The sequence below is a fragment of the Cygnus atratus genome, chromosome 3 (assembly GCF_013377495.2).
Source record: "Cygnus atratus isolate AKBS03 ecotype Queensland, Australia chromosome 3, CAtr_DNAZoo_HiC_assembly, whole genome shotgun sequence".
NCBI lineage: Eukaryota > Metazoa > Chordata > Aves > Anseriformes > Anatidae > Cygnus > Cygnus atratus.
In genome coordinates this window covers 55,231,657-55,246,539 of record NC_066364.1, presented here as the reverse complement: position 1 = coordinate 55,246,539, position 14,883 = coordinate 55,231,657, and the positions used below count along the sequence as shown (strand labels likewise).

The 14,883-nt window shown below is 33.8% G+C and overlaps 1 protein-coding gene across 7 annotated transcripts in view; it reads left to right on the top strand.

Moving 5' to 3' along the window:
• The window catches only part of TRDN (triadin), a 212,909-nt gene that overhangs the window by 65,298 nt on the left and 132,728 nt on the right, over nucleotides 1–14,883 (top strand). For all 7 annotated transcript variants that reach the window (XM_050710077.1, XM_050710076.1, XM_050710075.1 and 4 more), the window contains exon 11: nucleotides 9,756–9,827. In XM_050710077.1, coding sequence (XP_050566034.1) covers nucleotides 9,756–9,827 — 72 coding nt within the window. The remainder of the gene's footprint in view (nucleotides 1–9,755; nucleotides 9,828–14,883) is intronic.

Sequence of the window (14,883 nt, the reverse complement as noted above, 5' to 3'; positions counted from 1 at the left end):
AATGTCTCCTTCAGCCCTTCCCTTTCAAAAGTTTTGTGTATTCTTAGACTAACTAAAAGTGGGACTCACTAGAAGGCTTAAGTGTTTCACAGTTTGGAATGCCTGCTCAGCAACATCTACTCAGCAATTAGTATAGTCAAAAGGAGTTTAGGATTATCTATCAGATCCATATATATTATATATATATATATATATTATATATATATTATATATATATATAATCCATATATATTATATATATATGGATCTCTTGGTTCTGCCATTTCCTAGAGAGCAAGCTAGAACCACAAAATGATTTTGTGCTTGTGATATTGAGCGCGACAAAATCTGTATTTTCACTCACCAGGATGTATATTTCTAAACCTAAAGAATCAACTGCCTTTAGAATATACTTCTGAAACTGTCTTAGGGAAGTTAACTTCTAGGCAAGTATCTCTCAACTTTAATAGAATGGAAGACAGCTGAAATCTATGCAATGTGCCCTTAAACACTTTTTGAATCTGAATACAATGAAACATAACAAAGAAGGAAATGTGTACAGTGAAGTGCTTCCAGTATTCTTTTGAATTTTTTGTTAATGGCAAAACCTTTAGTTCTGTTATGGGACTGAGAGAAGTTACTCTCTTCAGCCAGCTATAGACTCTCTGTTGTCTCTTGTGTCAAAGGATAAAGCTCGATTTTAACAGGGATGGTACCTGGTCATCATACCTCACAGATAAGAAGAGCACAGGCACTATCTACACTTCGACAAGATATATTCTCTTGGAGCAGTTCCAGATTAGCAATAATTCCTCACCTTTTCTGTTCTGAAAACATGCAATGCAGAGGACAGAAGACTGTTCCTCTGTCTCCTAAGCAGTTTATGCTCTCCCTTACTTACCACCTCCTTCTGCAGATATTCCACAGCCATAGTGGCAATTGGGTGTGGCAGGTCCATTCCTTTCACCTTCCTCTGTTTGGGTACTTCTTACTTTTGCTTTACATTTTCTTTCTGTGCATATCTTGTCCAAAAAATAAATAAATAAATAAAGCAAACATGCACCTTCCTAACATACACCTGGAATGAGTCAAGACTGATTTTTTTTTTCTTCATCAAGAAATGCTATTCTTCCTTTCAGTACTTCAGTTTCCTTCCTTTTGTTTCATTTTGTACTTCAATACACTCAGTATTAGGTGACAGAGTAAATTGCACACAGAGTTCAAAAGACATTCAGTGCCCACACACAGCATTAAGCCTAAACAATGCTTTTATCTTTTTCAGTTAAGCTTCACAACAGAGTCCTTTTTTTGCATGTGATATTCACTCATATAATTCCTGGAGGTTGGGGAGAACTGTGTTTCTAGGCAGCAGTTATTTTGTGAAAAAACATACATGGCACGTGATTTTAGTCCTGGAATATTTTGGTGGCATATAGTGTCATCTTTATGTAGAACTGCAAAATGAAATGTTTGCAATTCATTGCACCTCACTTAGATATCCAGAAGTTAATTGCCAAACTCTAACCTTTAGCTGTTTTTATAGCCAATAGTATGAAATGGAGGCCTCCAGAGTACAATTTCATCCCAACAGAGATGCCTAAAATAGAAAAGATGAATCACCCTTTAAAGGTACAAACTTTTATCCATTGACTATAAATGGATCCCTTGGGTGACTTATCTAAATTTAACTGTCTGAAAGTTAACTTTTAAATGTCTAAAGCTGGTTGAGAAAGAGCCTACAAACATTCAAGAAGTATACTAAAAACGTTCAAGAAAAGGTTTAATTTAAATGAAGACATAAAAAGATGTGTTTTCATACAAGATTTCACATGGCATTATTAGAAGTAGCTCTTGGTTTAGCCAAGAAACCATCAGTGCCACTCTGAAAAGTATGAAAAGTTGAAGAAAGGATAACAGCATTTTGTGAAAGACAGAAGGGTAAAAGGAAGAGGGAAATAATTTCTTGGAAGAATATGGAGACCATTCACATTCCAAACGTACCAAACAAAAGTTCCTTGCAATGTTCCTTTCCCCATATACACACACACACAAAAACATAGTTTCCCAAAAGTCATAGAGGAGGCCTGCAGCACAAGGGTTGGAACTTATGAAAACAAATCCCAGGACTATTTTCCAGGAATCTTTTTCCTCTACAGGAAAGAGAATATTTCCTGGGAAAAGGAAATGGAGCAGAAGAATCAGAAATTAGCAAAATGGGGTTGGATAAAGTGATGATTATTTCTAGTATTAAAGTTTGTCTGCTCCAGTATATTTCACCATCTTTCCTATCATTTACATGAAAGCAGCTTTGTTGGAAATTGTTTCAACCTGCAACGGTTCAGGACATGTATACTGTTTTTCTGTAGAAACTACATTTGATGAGAAGTTTTGCATCAAACCTAGCACCATCACGTTATGAAGGATGTAGCTTTCAGTCTCATATTTCAAAGTTCTGTATTATCAATATGTCATCTTCTTGTGATTCTCCAAAATATTACAGACAAGGCACTTTTAGAAGAAAGAGAAAGTTCACTGAGTTTATCAATAAAACAGAGCCTAACCTTCAAAGGTATTAGGTACTTAACGCCTACCTAATGCTTAGCTCTCATTGATTTCAGTGGGAGTGAGGAACAGGAGCTAGTAGCCAACACCTCTGCACAATTAAGCCCTACTCCTGATATTTGATCTAATAAAATCTTTCAGCTTTTTTCCCTCTAACTTTGAATTGTGTTATTGAAATACTAATTTCAGAAAAATTGTTATAGATTCACTCTCTTAGGTGATGCTCAGCTATAGACAAGAAAAGTAAGAGTCATTTACTTTTTCTTCCTCATTCTGTTTGAGAAGTTAAAAATTTTTTGGCTTTTGATCACATCCATTTGGGCTCAGTTGGACTTCCAGTGCTTTCTGTACTAAATTCATTTCATCAAACTTCTCTAATTGTAGTGAGGGTTTATAGCATCTGTAATTTGATTTTGTTAATGCCAGGCTGTCATTTAGCAAGACTTGACATATGCACTCTTTCTTGAAGACAACATAAAGTTTTAGCAGTCCTGAAGTAATGTCTAGATAGCTTTCTGACTTTAGCACTGGATGTTTCTGAGATGTAGTTGGACTGATGCTATTTTACAGATAAACCAGATTCAAATAACTCTTAAATTACTGAGCAGTGATCCCATTGCACAGCAGTGTCTATTGCCTTTCAACATAACAGCTTATCAGTCCCTTCCATTTTGTTTAATTGTTAGCAGCAAGTATTTAATTGCACAGTTTTCTTTTCTCTGTTTTAATTATTTTCCTGTGGATACTTCATATTGTGAAAAGTATGCATCTATACCAACTTCAGACATTCACGTTAATCATGCTAGGGATCACTGTATACAAAACCACTTTATTACGGTTATTTAGGGAGAGAGAGAAAAGCTGAATATGTCTTTTCATTTTATAATCCAGTCTTTTTATCTTTTTATATAATCCAGGCTTTTCCAGTCTTTTTGCACTCCAGTATGCAACAATAACAACCTGTCATTTTTCATACAATAATCCAACATTTTCACTGCCCATGGACTCAGCTCTTTGAGATCTAGCTTTAAATATTTATAAACATAACATGTAGGATTATCTTTACCTGCTAAATGCAGGTGATAAGTAGCAGAAGGAAGTGGAGACAACAGAGGGAGCTGAGTAGCATGTGATGATGACACAATACAGAAGCAAACTTACATAAGTTGGTATTAATAAACTTCCCACTCATTAACCATGGCCATGCTGAGTAAAATTTGCTTTGCAATGTACAATTCAAGTATGGAGCAAAGACTTGCCTCCAGCAACTACTGGTGACATAATGAAGTAGGATGTTGCAACACTATAAATTTGACACTTCAATTCAATTTTCTTTTAAAGTCAGGAAGGGCTGTGTGACTTAATGTATAGTGAAAAATCTCTTAAAACTTTACTCCTTAACAACTTCAATCTTCTGAACATAAGCATTAGAACAGCTTTTACAAGATACAGATTAAGGCAAAGAGTGATTTTGGAGCCTCAATGTGAAAAAACCTCTGGAAAAGAATTCTCAACAAATAAATTGTTGCAAGTAGATTTAACTGCACAGCTCTGTGGTGCAACTAAGAGATACTACATAGATTTCTGTCTGGGATCAATAAAGCTGGAGTAGTTGAAACCAGCAAATACCACTCCCCTAAGTCTGCCCATGCCTCTCTTGCTTGCATCACCTTATCCTTGCTATGTACATTTGTACCGAGTGAGATACAAACCCACAGGAAAACAAAAAAATATCAAGCAAATTCTAAGTGACTTTAATCAGGTTTGGTGGCTGCATGAAAATGTACTAATGTTCACAAAAACTCCAGGAATCTGAGCCAATAAAAACTCATGCCTGTTCAATTACCAAATCAAGTTGGGTTAGAAAAAGCATTTTCTGTTCAGAAAAATCATTTGAAATTTATATGGATTTGCATATATGCGTGCATGTATATATACACACGTGTTCATGGCTGCACATATATCTAGTATATATTATATAGATGTAAATATATAACTGTATTAAAAACAGAGGACTATCAAGTTGCTGCTGCCTTTTACTTGGCTTCTTGAGAAGGGAAATTTAATCCTTCCCCTACTATATTCTGAAGAGCATTTAGATTATCAGTTTGCAACCATCCTTCCTACACTTTCACTGTTAACCTAGTGGTCCTTGCTTTTAACTTAATAGGTGGATGACCTCCCAGGGGCATTAGATTATTTATAATAAGCTTGAATTTTTTATCTGTGTGTTGAGGGAGGAGAATCTCTCAATAACATGTTTTATGCATATATTAGATACTATGTAGGGTTCCAATAGCATCTGTGCTATTTTTAATGCATTTTAAACCCAAGTGGAACATATAGATAGATTTGTCATTTTCTTATACATCATAATAGTAACTGGCAGATAACCAGTATAACAGAATATTATAAATTATTGTATTGTTATTAGTAATTGCTGGATATACTGTAACAGTGTTTTTCCTAGGTGATATCAACCTCATGCAAAATGAGAGTTTCATTGCATATTGGGTAATCGTCCATTTATAAATGGCTACATCCTCAATGTAATCGAAAAACAGAAATGCATATTGTCTACCGGGATAAACATCTCTAAATGTCTCCTTTTATTAATAATTAATTCTATCTGTCACTGTTAAAAATTGAGTTCCTTATGGGTAATTAAGATCCTGTTTTTTTCAGATTTTACATATTTTTTATCACTTTTAAAGCCTGTGGACTACATAAAGATTAGTAAATCAAATCCATTACACTTGGTCAGAGTGGCTGGCTCTATCCCAGATATCTATTCGGACTGGAGCCTGACCCTTGCTAACTCCAGAAATGAGCCAATGAATTGTTTAAGACAGTGTTACTTGGTATAGGTCAAAATTATCAGAGGCCATTCAAAAAATATTGTAGATTACATATGCCTGAATTCCAGAGCCGAGTACCATTCCAAGGCACCATTTAATTTACTAGTCTGCATAAAACCATCATGCTATCAGACATTACTCAGAAAGATCACCTATTTAGGGCATTTTCATTTAAGTTCCTTTCCCAAAACAAGTATTTACATTGTTCAGAACAGTTACACAAGCTCACCTCTTGATTGTCAGCTATTCTATCTTAATGCAAAAAATTTCTTCATGTTTTTTCATACACTAATACCAAGTCAGGAAACCCTTCCCCATAGCAATGACAGCCTAATGTCTGAAGAGTAACAACTAGTAACAAGGGAGGCTCATCTTTAACTTCAAGCAACTTATATGTCAAAACTGGAAGACTAGACAGAACAGTGGGATTCCATTAAGATTTCAATCCTTTAAAAGCATATTTAGCACTTACCTCATTCTTCTAGTCCTTGTCTTGTTCAAAGCTTCATGAAGCATTTGATCTGAATCTATGTTTCATGACAAATGACTCTGCAAAGAGCTTGCTTACCTGATTTCAATTATTTCTACTATTATTAAGAAAAAAGGCACATCTGGGCAAATCAAGATTTATTTGAAGATATTTTTCCAGGCTATTTGAGAGGTAATACACCAAAGCATTGGTGCTGTTGGCCTGTAGGATTCCTGCTGTTCAGATAACTAAAACTTGGATGTGAGGGAGATATGAGGAAGCACACAGGAAAGGTGTTTCCACATATTGCTTTCTGTGGTGGCATTATTTCTCCCCCCATATCCAATTGTAATATTCTGCCATCTACAATGGTTTTAGTTGTTATAGAATAATAATAATTTTAGAAATATTTTCTTTAATTCCATGAACTTTTGATTTAGATAGGTAAATTTAAAGACTATGTCAATTAAGGTCACTGCACTAGTCAAATTGGACAGATCAGGGAAGAAAGAAAATCCATATGCTTTGCTATTATCCTAAGAAATAAATCTATCCTCAATACTTGGACATGACATGCTTGACACTTGTAGAAAGATGAGAGCTAGAATAAGAAAAGAAAGGTAATTAAAGTTTGCCTTGTATTCCTTATCATGCAATATAAAATCTAAAATATTCATCAAACAAATCAGAAGGATTTTCTTCATCACATCTCAAACAATTTAATAAACACCAATGACAGAATTTTCACAGAGCTTGAGCTTGAGGACTGTAGCTTAGTTTCAATGAAGTATTCATTTAGTATCTAGTGCCTTATAGCTCCTAGTCAGCTTTGCAGCATTTTTTTTTTCCTTTCAGGCAGTGGAGGAAGCTACTCACATCTTAACATGACTTTCTTTTTTTTTTTTTTTTTCTGCGTGGCAAGCACATTCTAATGAGCTTAAAGTTAAAACCTTCCATTCTGCATCAGTTTCCATGAGTCGTAAAATGTTGTCAGATAGCTATAAACAATATCACACATGAAGGAGGTATCTGTAGCACAACTGCATGAATTAATTAGACATAGAAATCTAAAAGACAAATCATTCTTTTTAGCTTATCACATAGTGGAAAAATAAAGACTCCATGTGAAATGAGTAGTACACTACATGTGAAATGAGAAGTAATAAATATGCAGTCATTAAATTCCAAAGCTGTGATGTGGCTGCATTTTTTAAGCAGAGAAGTTGTATGTCCAGTAATAACAGTAGCAATCTGGATAATGACTTCTCATGATTCATGGACTATACTGGTTGTCCACCAAGATCATTAGAAATATCCTGACTTCCTTTCATTTACATTGTGGATATGTGTCCAGCTGGCCACTGCTGAAATCAAGATAGTAGACACCATTAACACTAATGGTCTGATCTACTGAGGCCAATCCCTTACTTCTATTTAAGAATTCTCTACATTGCAGAAAGCCACTTACGCTTTATAACTTAAGAGGAAAGAAAAAGGAAGAAAAAAAAGAAATTTGACTTAGGATATCCCCTTTAACATATTTCATCAAAAGAATTGATAAAATATTTATTTAGCTACTGTCCTTTGCATTCCCATCAAAGTGAATAGAGAGACATTTAATAACACATGGAAACATTAAAGAAGCTTTTTATCAGAGTGGATTGGAACCTGCTCAGAACAAACATTCTGGCCTAAGGGAAAGTTTTTGATCTGTGAAGCTTAAGCTTTTGGTGCTTAAAACACTCTCATATTAGATCATGTGGTCAATTTGCATGAAATAAATGATTTGTTTAAAACTTGTAAAACTATAAAATAGAACTTGACAAGTCATTAGCAATAAGTGGTATCGCACTGGCATTATACTAACTAACACTGGTGCAATCATTAGAAAAATGCTACTACAACAAAGAACAGGAAAATAATGGGGCCATCTTGTACTTTGACCTGAAGGTGCTAGATCATTGTCCCACACAGCAGACACCACACTGCAAGCTAAATTATTCTGTCCTTCTTTATCTACTCAACATTCTGAGCCACTGTCCTTTACTACCTTTAACACTAAACAATTGTTCCAAATTGTAAAATTTATCACTTTTTCCATCTAGGGATAGGTGATCTAGTTTAGGTAAAGGCAAAGAAAACAAGAAAAAAAAATTAAATATTTAGTTGTTTTTTTTTTTTTTTAACTTTAATCAAAACTAGGAGAAAGAGCAAGATTATTTACCCATTCTTCATTACATGTTACATTGTTTTGGTTTTCTTTCTGAAATAAGAACCCAATTAATGAAGCTTCTCATTGTTGACAGAACTTATGAGTATAACTTTCAGATTCTTGACGGAAACAAGTGGTATTCAGCATCTTGTTAGCTTAGTTTAGAATTGCAAGATGTTCATTTGAAATACAAAATGTTTGGAAAAATATGGCTAGATATCTGGATTTCTGAAGTTTGCCTACAGTTCATTTCAGTCACATGAGGCTAGAGTCATTCTGTGGTGAGATTGGTAAATATCCTGTTGTGGTTACCACCAAAACAGTAAATAGGTGTAAAACCTGAGATTTTTTTTTCATTTGTTGCACAGTGCCTTCAGTACATTTATTTTGTCAGTATGTCAACATTTTTCCAGTGGCTCAGACATGTGAGTCAGTTTGAGCAGTTCTATGTGTGAATTTTTTTTACAATTAACAGGTGAACTAAACTGTGTGCTTGCAAATTATTTGCCTGCGATCATACACATGCTGATGATGATATGAAATAACATTGAGACCATAGGGCTCAAATCCCACTACTGTCTTCAAGATGATGATTTTCTTATGCATTCCCCATGCGTATACATACCTTTGTAAAATGAGAGGGGTAAGTATGATAGTGCAATTTCCAAGGATCATTAAGATATTTATTTCTCTTCTGAGTCTATCACCAAGCGTGAGGCATGGCTTTCAGTTTTTGTTGTAGATCTGGAGCTGAAACCTAACAACTTCATTGCATGTGGGCTCAGTTGCAGTGAATATGTGCTAGTGCATATGACTGTATTTTTATTATATTTCACAAATTAATTTTATTTCACAGGATACCCAAGAAACTGTACTTTCCACGTGACCATGACAGGATAGCTAATAAGCATAAATGGCAGAGAAAGAAATTAGAAGGAAATAAGGAGACTGCAAATAGGCATTAAAAAAAAAAAAGAAAAAAAAAAGCTATGTAATATAAAAGTATAATACATCTGTTCGTGAATACTTGAGGAAATTAAGTGAAAATATTTTTCATAAAGCATTGTATCTGGACACGTGCTTAGCAGAGGAAGTCCTAGTTCAATTTTGTGAGAAAGTACAGTTCAATACTCTAAGAGAGTTGAGGTATTTCACTCAGCAGTTGGAATCAGAAGCTAGTCAGTGTTTACAGTGCATGACCTTCTTGGTATTGGTTAATTAAGAACAATCGTTGAGGATAAGAAACAAATGTTTTTTACCAGTCCTTCAAGAAGTTCATAATAAGTGGACTTGAGGGAACAACTGAAGATCATTTGCTTGACAGAAGAAAATATGCTTTTACTGTAGAAGAGGCATCATGAATATGTAACTTTATTATTACAATAGTATTCTTCTGAGGTTTTTAGTCTAATGAAGAAAAATAGATCTGTAAGCATTTCTGCACATGCTTGAGTCACTTGGTCTTTATAGATTTAAAATGTATCTCTTTAAAATAATTACGATATTTTTTGAGAAATACGTTTTCTTCCTATGATGTCTAGAAGATAATAGCTTTTATGCACAATATTAGATTTTAAACACAAACAATTCTGAAGGGAGCTCATCCTTCTACTGAATGTGCACAGCCTGTTATTAAATGCATTTTCCATGTTTCTTAACCTGTGTACTCATGCAGGACATAAGGAAATGGTATCACCTCGTCTTCTTCTAGAACATAGTCCAAGAAAGAAAACAGCAGCTATTGAAGGCAAGTTTGAGTCTTTTCCTCCTTTATTGTCTTCTACTTATTAACTTGACTCTCTGTTCTAATGGATTTTGTTTATAAATATAACCTGTATTACAAAACAGATGAAATGACTAGGGCTGGTTTTATGAATGGTGCAATCATATTTGCATTACAAATCTTTCTTTCAGTGGTCCCACAGATGGCTCAGTGGATTTCCTGCATGAAATAGATTGCAGAACTAAAACCCAATCTCTAAAATTCTTTGGATGGTGTAGCTTATATAGTAACTTAGCTATAAGTTGCCATCTAACTGTAAAGCATAATCAGCATTATCCTCTTAATTTACTTTGGATTACTATTTCAGCTATTGTAATTCAGATGTGGTTTTTTTTTCTGTGTATTATCTACAATAATGAAGATAATATTTCTGGCTGTATATTTATCTCTGTTGCAAAAACCACTGAAAGAAAAAATGAGAAGTCAGAGCTTACATTCAGAAGATTAAAACATAACCCTGCAATCAAATTATATTGTTTACAGTCTAATCGTATCAATAAACTGGTTGAAATATGCATTTCACTTTTAAAATGGACTATACCTGATGACTTAAAACCATTACTGCAACACACATTCTTGGTCTCTATACTACAATATTTAATATTATAAAATACATGAGTCTTTTTATTTAATCATTTATCATATTTCATATAATAAATTTGTTTAGTCACATCACAACACTTACTTGTAGAGGTCTTAGTTCTATGTTGTTCAGAAAGCAGTTGCGATCTAAAATAAAAGCAGATGGAGTGGCAGCAGCATAACTAACAAATGCTACAAGGTTTGCCTGCATTTGAAAATGGAAAATGAGAGATTTTGGCAGAACCTATGACTGAAACAAACATTTAAATTAATTTGATTTCTATAATGTGATTATTTTCAATCAGAATATTTAGATAAAAACAGGTAAGTGACTTACAATCTCTTTTCCCCTTTTACCTCAAATAAATATTTCTTGATAGATACATTCTTGGAAGGAATACAAATCTGTATTTACTTTTACACAACATAATATATAAATAGATTTGCCATCCTGCTTGTTTAAGGCAAATGTCTGAACCCTGCTTATCAGCAAAAACAAGTCCCTGAAATGTTAAACATTGTTATCCACCAATTAGCCATAATGAAAAAAAGGCATAATGGAAAAAGACGTCTGCATTTGTTGAGTGATAAACTTAATCTTTAAATATAACTGTTATACAATATGAACTAGAATCAAATTAACATTAAGTTCTTGATTTTCAAAATCATGTGGTGCATGCAATTACTGCAATTGCACACAGAAATGACCAGTTACACGTTTGTGGGTTTCATTAGCTCATTTATGCATGCAATTGAGGTAATTGTGAATGTAAATTAGGCCAACACCCATTTGGCAAACAAATTGTGGGACAGATTATGCACTCAGAAACATACAACTAAATACTTTTTAAGGCTCAAGACCAGTCACTAGGATGCAACACCACTCATGCAAGAGTTTTGAAGGAAAGGAAGAAGGAAGAATTATTGTGAAACTGCTGTTGTGAAAAGCTGTTATATTGCACTATTGTGTGGTTTCCAAATATGAAAAGCAAGCATATATATATTTACATATATAAAGGTTTTAGGAAACTTAAACTCTGGAGCTTTATTTCAGCCCTTGGGAAAATAATTAAGTAATTTATGAGAATAGCTGGCATAATATCAGAAGGGAGAAAGAGAAGTAGTCAGAGAAATTTAAATCCCTGGAATAGCTGAAGAGACATCTATCTGTGTCTTCATAATGTTTGCATACCTTTATGAGTAGTACATTGCTATTACTGAGCAGGAGAAGGGACAGGTTGAAACAAAATACTGGTTTTATTGTAAATACAAAGATAGCATTATAAATTCTAAGGATAGTGAACAGATACAAGCATTCATTGATTGAGAAATGGGCTTTATGGAAGAAAGTGGCCTGGCCTTTGATAAAAGTAACCAACCCTGAATAAAAGGTAAAACTTTAGGAAGTAACAGAATGGTTGTCACGGAGAAAAATCATGAAACCAATCTATTTAGACCTTAGGCATTCCAACTCAGTGGCATTCAGAGATTAGATACAAAACCATGCAGATGGTAAAAGCTGAAAATACTTTATTATTTTTTTAACTACTGCCCTGTTTTGCCACTGACTTCTTAGGTAAACTTGGACCGTTTTTTTTTTCTGATAATGTGAAAGTAGTGGCAGTAGCATACGTCTAATAATTTTAGGTGTTTTATACTTTCAGATAGAAAGCTTTTCCTGGATAATACCCAATACCCAGTAGAAATCATTCTCTGCTGAATTCATAAGGTCTTAGAAAATCAGCACATTGTTGTTATGTTTTAAATATCAACCTTTCTCTGCTTGTCACTGTCATTCTCTCTTCCTTTGCCTCCATTGTAGGTCTTTTGTAGACAGTGACTATGTAAGACAATCTTAACCTGTATCCTGTTTTGTGTAGTATGCAATAAAGTGCATTGAAATGCATGCATATGAACTGAACTTCTCAGATTTCTCCTGGTAGGAAATCAACATGCTTTGTGCTCGTTTAGTCAGAAGGGAAAAGACCAAATCATTTCTGTTCCATTTCATGGTGGTTTGGTCCTTTTCAAAAAAAAAAAAAAAAAAAAAAAAAAAACTTGCTGTTTTCAGATCTTCCACTCAAAGTTCAATGAAGAGTTTGAAGCTTTAGGCTATAAACAGAAAAGAATAACCAAACCAAACCCAAACAAATCTAACCAAAACAAATCAAACCAAAACAAAACAACCACAACAAAAAGATCCAGTAACAACAATCAAGGGAAATAAGGAAAGGAAATTTGTGAAGAGGAAGACACTGATTCATACTTCTACTTGTGTTCCAAGCAAAACCTTGTTTGCCCAACCATGAAGTAAAATAACTCATTTTACATCCTTTATTATATCTTCTGGAAGTAGCACTCTCATATTGGCTGACACTGTGACACTGCCATCTAGGTAGGATGCTGGTGCTGGCTGTAATTTGAACAGATCTGTTTTCCATGGCTCTGTGAATTTCTGTCTGCAATAGGCATCTTCCTTGATTGTTGTCTTCTTTTAACTCTTTTAACTCTTGCTTTTTTTTTTCTTTTTTTTTTTTTTTATATCCACTGACATCCTAGTGCTGCTCTGCAGAAAACATTGGTTTTCTGTGTGTCTGCTCTCTCAGGTCTTGACTGTTTTTCTCAATTCACACAGGTTTTAGCTTCCTCTATTTCCCCATTTGCCTGAGAAATAATTTCCCTTTCTGACAGTCCTCCCCTGCTGTGTTCTCAGGCATGGCTGGGCAATCTCTAAAGAAGATGCTGCAGTTAGACTAGAAATGTAAAAACTAAGCTCAGAAATGTAGTTAGTTATTGGTAAACCATCATATTAATTGTTACATAATAGCATTCCTTTGCTTTTCCATGAGATCAGAGTATCTTTGTGAGAAGCCTGTATCTAAATCCTTCTCTCAGTGGAAGGCATCTTAATGCATGTTATCTATGAACTCAGACAGCATGTTTTGTAACACAAAAGTACGTTGAAGAGCATTGTGTACCACCAAAAACAAAAATAAATAAGTAAATGAGTAAATAAATAAATAAAAAATAAATAAACAGCATTGTATCTGACTATGATCTTCCAGGTTGTATTGTGCTAAAAATCTGTGCTTGTATCTTTGAGTGGGAGAACATTTATCACAGAATAGTGATCAACATAATTGTTCTGATCTGCTAATGGATCATGATGGCTTTTGAAATATCTTCCTCCTTTGACTGCCTGTTCTTTTCCATATTGCTATTATTTGTGATATTAAATGAAGGAAAAAAGGGAAACATATCTGAAATATCTGTGGAGGTTTTGTTATGGAAAAAAAAAAAAAAAGAGAGAGAGAGAGAGAGAAAGATTTTCTCTAGATCACTGTTTGAATTCTCCAATTACAGTTTTGCAGAATGCAGTAAATTAAATTACTGTGGAATATGTATCTTTAACTTCCTCCACAATTCCTGTGGAGGCTAAATTCTCATTGAAATATAAATCTGCATCTAACTTTGATGCTGTATAGAATGTACACTATCTGACTATCTTAGGAAGAAATTCTAGTCTATATCTCAGCTCATGAATATAACATTAGGGGATATAACCAAGAGTATCTAAATTACTAAAGCCAATACACATTTTGTCAAAGCTTCCTTGATGTATAGAAGTGTATAAATCTTGTACAAATCAATCTGCCTCTGCCTCTGTATCGTCTGTCAATGACCTTCTCTTCTGTACACAGATTGTTCTATAAAATGTCTGGGTTTTTATGTTATAAAATCAATTACCCTTAAAAAAAATAAATAAATGAAAGATACTCTAGAAACCTTGAAAATATGTAGAATTTTGAATTCTTCTCCTGTCTAGAGCATTTTTAATAATGCTGACATTATTTTTGGATGACAATTCATTGTCTGATAAATTTTAATCCAAAGGTAAATAAATAAGAAAAATGTTTATGTGAGAAATATCATAATACAGGGGACTAGTTTTTAAACTAACCTGCTAAGAAAACAAACAAACAAACAAACCATTAGGATATCTTTAACAGGGTACTCTATACATAGCATGAAAGCAAGTTTGGTTGGGTTTTGTTTTTTGGTTGGTTGGTTTGGTTGATTTGTTTTTTGTTTATTTGGAGAAATGTGGGCCAGACATTTCCATGAGTCTGTACTGAATGCAGTAAAAGCTATGAAATCATCTACACAAGATTTCAAAGTGATTTATTTAATGATTTAGATTAGATATTTAAGAAGTAAACTCTAATGATTTAGCTATGATGAAAAAAGCCTAACTCCACACTGTTTCAGAAAGTGCTTGACATTTTACTTAATAACATGAGGCTCTTTTATTCCAGCATAAGACAGAAAAATTAAACAGTCACTAAAAAGTGCTTAGCAGACCGTTGAAAGTGAATTAAAGTATAAAGCTACATATATTTAGAATAGATATATTACTATACTCTCTCATTTTTATTAT